This window comes from Aptenodytes forsteri, unplaced genomic scaffold (assembly GCF_000699145.1).
Source record: "Aptenodytes forsteri isolate BGI_AS27 unplaced genomic scaffold, ASM69914v1 Scaffold230, whole genome shotgun sequence".
Taxonomy (NCBI): Eukaryota; Metazoa; Chordata; class Aves; order Sphenisciformes; family Spheniscidae; genus Aptenodytes; species Aptenodytes forsteri.
Genome location: NW_008795711.1, coordinates 620248 through 627362, shown reverse-complemented (window position 1 = coordinate 627362; position 7115 = coordinate 620248). Strand labels below are relative to the sequence as shown.

Below are 7115 nucleotides of genomic sequence, written 5' to 3'. Positions count from 1 at the left end.
GGGAGCGCAGGGGTCAGGGACGTGCAGCGGGATGTACCCCGGCTTTGGTGGGGACCGGAGGACGTGGCAGGGGGCATCTGCAGTGCTTGCTGCCGGGGATGCCACAGGGCCAAGGGATGGCCCTGCTCCACTGGGGGGTCACCAATTTACTGTGCAAAGGGGACAGGACACCAAGCCAACAGAATGCACCAACCCTCCTTCCCAGCACCCCACACCTCTTACCGTCCCCAGCCGCGTCCTTTGGGGAGCCACCGTTCCCATCCAATGCCTCCAGTGCGCGTCCTGCCCTCGCACCCGCCGCGTCCCGTCTCCGTCACAGCCGCCCCATCGTGGGGCCGAGGGCTCCGGAAAGGTCAAACCTGCGTTGCGGTGCTGCCGGGAAGAGGGGACACGGGGACGCGGGAGGCGGCGAGCGGATGGTCCCAGCCAGCCCCTGCCCTGTCACCGTCCCGGGGCGGGCAGTGTCCCAGCAGCCCTGCGGCCCCGTGGTCCCTTGGCGCCTGCTCCCATGGTGGCGCGGGAGCGGCGAGCGCCGGCCGTGCCCTCGCTCCCTGCCCTGTCGCTGTCTCTTCCCGCTTTCTTCTCTTTTTTTTCCCCCCAACACCTCCCCGAGGAACGCACGGGGAGGAGGAAGCACAATTTCCCATTGTGAGCGTCTTTCTTTTTATTGTTCTGCTCGGCAAAACACAGCGCACCCGGCTAACAAACATCCCTTTATTTGCAGGCCACAACGTCGGGGAATTCAGGGAAAATGCCAGCACCGCACAGGGCTCCGGCAGCCCCTTGGGGCGGCAAAGCCTCCCCTCGGCATCGGCCCCCAGTGCCGGGACGGTGCTCTCTGCTCCCACAGACATCAGGGCAATGGTTAATTTTATGCCTCCCCCCATCAAGTCTCCGATGGGAGGATGCTGCTCCCATACTTTCGGGCTCCTGCGTGTTGTGCGAGGGGGGTCCCGCCGCTCTTGCATCCCACCGGCCTTATCCTGCCCTGCGAAAAGGCACCAGAGAGGCTTCCCCATCGTCACCTTGGGGCCGGGATGCTGCCGGGAGCAAAACAAGGCCACACAATGGGGCTGTGTTCTGGGCTCCCTTATCTTCTCCCTCCCCCAGGGTCCATCTCCAGGGGTGGAGGAAGCTCTTCTCAAAGGAAACACAAGACAAGCAGCGTCTGTCCCCGGCACCAAAGGACACAGTGATCCCGGCTTCGCCGTGGCACACACGGCACAGAAAACAAGCCTCCCTGGGGGGAAGCGGCACCAGGGAATGTGCTGGCTCCCAGGCCCCTTGGCCCGAGCCCGCTCCCTGCGTCTCCCAGCCCCTGGTCAAATTTGGCTTCTTGTACGGAGGGGTTAATGCAATAACCTGCCCTAACTTAGATGCCAGCAGGCTGGACTGGAAGCCTCCGAGGCTCTTCCAGTTCAAAATGGTCAGTGCTTTGGCTCATTTTAAGGAGCAAACAGTGGCCAGAGCTTTGCTCCCCCCACGCAGAGAAAGGCTAAACCACAGCAGTGCTGCACATTCCTCTCCGGCATCTCCCCACAGTTATTTTGTGGGTCCATGGCTGTTCAGAGAGTGCCCGTGATCTCCCTCCACCGCAGTCCCTGCTCCTTCCCATGCCCACGGCTGCAAAAGTGGATCCTGACCCGCCCCAGCAGTGCCTGGCCCCGGGCGGCAGTTCAGGGCTCCTTGGCTGGAGGATGCTGTTTCCTGGTACCACAAACGAGCTGAGTCGTTTTCTTGCATTTTTCCCAAGTGAAGGCAATAGCTACACCCCTCGGCTCTCACAAAACCGCAGCCCGAAGCAGGACACTTGCCGGGGCCTCCAAAAGTGACTCATTCCCCTTCCCCATCCCGTTGGCGTCAGGGCATGACCCCAGCCCGATGCTGCTTATCTGAGATCATAATTTGGCCCGGTGCTGTGGAAAGGAGTTACCCGAGTCACTTCCCAAACACACGCTGTATTTTACTTCTCGGCTCCTTTTCTCTTCCTCTCCCTTTTTGGGATTTGTACCCGCTCTCGGTGCATTACAAACACCTCCCTGCAAAAGCAGAAGCAGCCAAAGAAAAGCAAAGGAAACCCTCGCGTTCCAGCTCCCCCCCCCCGCCCCCGTCTCCTGGCGCAGGTTGCTAACAGCAGCCTCTGACTCTGCTCCTCGCCCTTGTTTTTCAAGGCTTAGCTTCTCCTCCTCCCCACACAGCCCCACAGGTAACCTCTTCACCAAAGCCCTCCCTGAACCATCATTTTTCCTACTGACCAGGGAATTTAAACCTGGCTTTGCTGAGCCTGCCAGAGCCCAGCACCTCTGCAGCGGGTCAGTCCCACCGTGCTTGCTGCACCACACTCCATCTCCTCTGTCTGACCCGATCCCCCCAAACCATCACGTTTCTTCCGTGCCAAACCTCCAGAAAAGCTGAAACCTCGGGGGTCCCCCGGCCACGGCTCCTCCCCCATCCCAAATCCCACCCCGACCCTCCGGCACCCAGCCGAGGCAGACGCTGACACCGAAAGCCCCGTACGCTTCCCCGCCACAGTGGCCAGAGCCGCCCGATGTGGCAAAACCACATCGTGGGTGCCGAGGCATGCCGGGGCAGCGGTCAGCCCAGGGTTTCCGCGTTGGCAGCGCCATCCCACTCCCGGCCGGTTCTTCCGCCCTTGGGAAGCACCGAGGAGAGGGCAGGACCTGGCAGCCACCCTGGCAGGCGGAGTTTGCAGCCCCAGCGCGTCTCTCCTCGTGTCTCCCCAGTTTCGGGGGTTTTGCCTGCCCCAGCTGCCCCGCAACATGCCTGAGCACACCACCGCCTCGAGGCTCCAGCTCTCCGGGCTGTGCTTCCTTCTCCAAATCCTCACCATCATCCTCTTCGCCGTCTTTGTCCGGTACAGCCCAGAGAGCAGCCCCGGCCCCTGCTCCCAGCAGCTGAACTGCAGCTGGAGAAACCAGGACTCGGGTTTTCAGCACCCCCGTGAGTACCCCCGCCCCGGGTGGGTGCAGAGAGCGGCTCTACCTGGTCCCCAGGCGCTGCTGAGGGGGTGGCACGGGATGTCACCATGCTCGGTCCAGGCTGCAGGCCTGTCACACCGTCCAGCTCTGGATCGGACTCCAGAGTAAAACAGAGGAGGGGGAACATCAAACCGCGGGGTTGGGGTACCGGTGCATCCCACCAAGGAGGGGTCAGTGGGCGGAAAGCAGACACGCTGCAAGGATTTCCCACCTGCTTGGACAAAGCCAGGCCCAAAACAGGGATATTTGGGTCTACCTATGCGGTTCAGCAGCTGGAGCACAGAGGGGATCACTTGGCGCAGTGATAAAACTGGGATTGTCCTCCCATCCCCAGGGGGGAGCATGGCAGCTGCTCCTGGCACTTTGGGGTCTGCGAAACTTCCCACCAACCTGCTGGGTTTTGCAGTGCCAAGGGATTTGCACGAGCCCCTTTCGCAGAGGATTCGGCTCCCTCGGTGCTGCCACAGCGTCCAAGGCGGGGCTGGGGGTCCGCCCCGCCGGGAGCATCCTCCCACATGCCGGGCATCGCTGCAAACCTCATCCTGGGCTGGGCGATGAGGGACTGATCCCGGCTTTTCCGAGGCAAGGGCAAGGCAGGCGATTGGAAAGGAGCCTCCGGAGCGCCCTGTCCGAGGGAGGGGAGCTGAGCCGAGCCGAGCTGCCTGGCAGGGAGCAGGCAGCAGGCAGGTTCTCCCGGTTTTGCCTGCCCACGTAACCCCACCCAGCGCAGGCGGTGACTCACGGCTCCAGCACACGGGGAAGGATGGGACACAGCTGTCGGCACGGCCGAGGGGTGCAAAGTGCATTTAGCCCAAGCGAGAATCAAGTCACCCCTCCTCCGGTTTGCCACCAAACGGTACCAGACTGTTCCCATTTTTCTGTTCACCCCTCTGGTCCTCTTGTCCCATGAAGCGGGACGTGACGTTTTCAGGGGCAGCAGAGAGATCTCGGGGGGGTGGCTGACATCTCAGACCCACCTTCGCGCTGGTGTAATGGGTGCAGATGGCTCTCGGCCACCCCAAGAGGTTTCTGGGCTGCAGGGTGAACCACGTGCATGTACCGAGGTATCTGCACAGGGCGGTTGCAAACGAGGTGGCCAGGAGCCACTGCAAAGGGTGGTGGGGGCCAAGTCAGGCAGGGACGGCTTTACCTGTCACTAGCACAAGCAGCAACCGCTCATGCTCTCCGCTGGAGATCTCCAAGAGAGATCCAAGGCCAGATCCACCACAGTTCCAGAGACACGTAGGTGGAGCAAGGCTGATTTATATCAGCTGAAGCCTTCAGCTCCCCAAAACCTGTTAGAGCAGAGGGTGTCTGAGCCCCCTCGGGGGGACCAGCAGGCAGGAAGGTGGCTGCCTGCCCTCGACGCCTCCAGACCCATCCTTCTGCCTCTTCTCCACCAGGTTTCCGGGATGTCCACCTCCAAGCTCTCCTCGGCTTTGGGCTCCTGGTGGCCTTCCTCGGCCGCTATGGACCGGGCAGCGTGGCCATCAGCATCCTCGTCGTGGCCTTCGCCATCCAGTGGGCCATACTGATCCAGGGGTTTTCATACTTCTTCCTGAATGGCAAAATTTATGTGGGAGCTCAGAGGTAAGGCAGGAGGGAGCTGCTGCTGCCCAGCCGTGATCGTCCCAGGTCCAGCCCTGGCACACTGGCTCCCTCCTCTGTAAAACTCACAGCTCTGCTTTGGAGGAGGATTATGAGGACAAGTAGGACCAAGCTTCTGGGTTATTTGAGTACCACACTAGTAGGGGCCATGTAAGTACTGCCAACGTTACAGCCAGGCATTTAGGGGGGCACACTGGCACTGGCCCCCGCCTGCCTCAAGCTCAGCTGTCCCTTTGTCACCAGCATCACAAGGCTCGGGCTGCCCATTCAGCTTGCAGGAGCGGTGGGACGCAGGGTCCGGGCTGCAGGCTCAGCTCCCGTCCCCCCCAACCCTGCTCTCTCCAGCTCCTGCGCTCGCCCCCTGGCAGCACCGGGTCCAGCCCCATGCCTTCCCTCTCCTTCCCAGCATGGTCAGCGCCGACTTCTGCACCGCAGCCATTCTGATCTCCACCGGAGCTGTTCTGGGCAGGGTAAACCCTGTCCAGATGCTGCTGCTGACCCTGCTGGGAGTCACCCTCTTCACTCTCAACGAATACATCCTGCTCAGTCTCATGGGGGTGAGTCACCGATGGGGGGGTCCACCATATTTATATCAGCTGGGTCACCCCATCACCCCAGGGTTTAGGCTCCTCATGTCAGGACCTGCCTTGTCTGTAGAGACAAATCCCATATCCCCCCTTCCTGCACGGTGTTTTTCTGTACTGACCAGGTAAGCGACAGCGGGGGCTCCTTGACCGTCCACACCTTTGGTGCTTATTTTGGCTTGATGGTTTCATGGATCTTGCACCAGCCCCATATGGACAAGAGGAAAGAGCAGCAGGACACGGGGCACCAGCCAGATGTCTTTGCTGTGGTTGGTACGGAGCTCGAATCCTACAACACCAGAGTCATAGACATGGTGGTGGAAGGACCATCACCAACAGGTCATTAGGACAGTGCGGCTGTGGCTTTGACCAGCAGAGTCCTGCAAACCATCAAGGACAGAGGTCCTCCACCTCCCTGGGGACCTGTCCTGGGGCTGCACCACCCTCTCCAGGAAAACGCTTTTCCTCGTGTCCAACCTGACCCTCCCACGCCGCAAGCTGTGGCCACTTGCATCTCTTGGCACTAGCAAGAAGTTTCTTTCCCACGAGGGATCAACCCCAACATCAAAACCTGCCTGTTCCTCTTCCCCGCAGGAACCATCTACCTGTGGATCTTCTGGCCCAGCTTCACCTCAGCCACCACTGTCCATGACAATGCCGAGCCTTGGGCGGTGCTCAACACCTACTTCTCGCTGGTGGCGAGCACCCTGGCTACCTTCGTCCTCTCGCCTGTCCTCTACGAGGAGAGCACCCTGCGGATGGTACGTCCTCTCCTGGGACAAACCCAAGTCTCATGCACTGTCCATGTCCCATTCTACAGGGACAGCGAGCGTGAATACACCTGGGGCAAAAGGGGATGCCTGTGAGGCTTTCTTAGTTTCATTAAGACTCAGTTTGATCCCCAAGGAAGCCCAAATCCCCCCCAGCCCCATGCTGATGTCCTCCATGGAACCAATTCCCCCAACCATGTCCTGCTCCATCAGGTTCAGATCCAGGATGCCACCTTGGCCGGCATGGCTGTGATGGGTATGGCTGGGGAGATGCTGGTCACCCCCTTCGGGGCCCTCATCGTGGGGTTTCTGGCCGGTCTGATTCCCCCGCTTGGCTTCAGATTCCTCACGGTGAGTCGCCTCGGGACAGCTGAGGACACCAGTCCCAGGTCAGGGGACCACCCCCTTTGGGGGAGGCTGCATTGCCAACCTGCAGCTCCCAAACCTGCAAACACCGAGCCGCAGCGCAGCCTCCCTGGGCAAGCACCCCCCGTCCGAACCCCGGCTCTCTCTTAACGCTCTCCCCAGCCCGTCCTGTGCTCCAGGCTGAAAATCCAGGACACGTGCGGGGTTCACAACGTCCACGGGCTGCCGGGCATCCTGGGCGCCTTGCTGGGGATGCTGCTGACGGCACTGGCCACTGCAGATGCTTATGGTGGCAGGTGAGAAGAGCCAGAATCAGGGGTGTCGGTGACTCCATGCACCAAGCTGGGGCCACCACGACCCCTGAAATCGGGGATGCTCCATGCACCCTCTGTTACAGCACCCCCTTATAGCACATCACCCAGAGCCATAAGCGGAGCCCCCCGTTTCCCTGCCCGGGAGAACAAGCTCCCCAAAAACCCGTCCCTGCTCCGGCTTGCAGGCTGGAGCTCGTGTTCCCACTGGTGGCCCAGGGCAGCCGGACAGCCACCGACCAGGTGCTCTGCCAGCTCTGCGCCCTGCCCGTCACCCTGCTGCTCGCCACGCTCGGGGGCAGCCTCACGGGTGAGTTTCGCCTCCGGTGGGACGGGACGGAGGGTGCGAGGGGCAGGGAAATTGATGGATTTGGGGGAAAAGCCAGGAGCAGCCCCAAAACAGACCCTCCCCATCAGCTGGGGCGGGCAGAGCCCGGCAGTGCTCGGCGCTGCGCAAACCCCCCGGGGTCGGGGCTG

At 61.5% G+C, this 7115-nt stretch overlaps 1 protein-coding gene across 1 annotated transcript in view; it reads left to right on the top strand.

Annotated features, from left to right (window-relative positions):
- Window positions 1–2780: 2780 nt before the first annotated feature.
- RHBG (Rh family B glycoprotein) overlaps window positions 2781–7115 on the top strand; it is a 94729-nt gene continuing 90394 nt past the window's right edge. The window contains exons 1-8 of the mRNA XM_009283420.1: window positions 2781–2961; window positions 4403–4589; window positions 5014–5164; window positions 5317–5464; window positions 5786–5952; window positions 6175–6312; window positions 6490–6623; window positions 6827–6948. Coding sequence (XP_009281695.1) covers window positions 2781–2961; window positions 4403–4589; window positions 5014–5164; window positions 5317–5464; window positions 5786–5952; window positions 6175–6312; window positions 6490–6623; window positions 6827–6948 — 1228 coding nt within the window. The remainder of the gene's footprint in view (window positions 2962–4402; window positions 4590–5013; window positions 5165–5316; window positions 5465–5785; window positions 5953–6174; window positions 6313–6489; window positions 6624–6826; window positions 6949–7115) is intronic.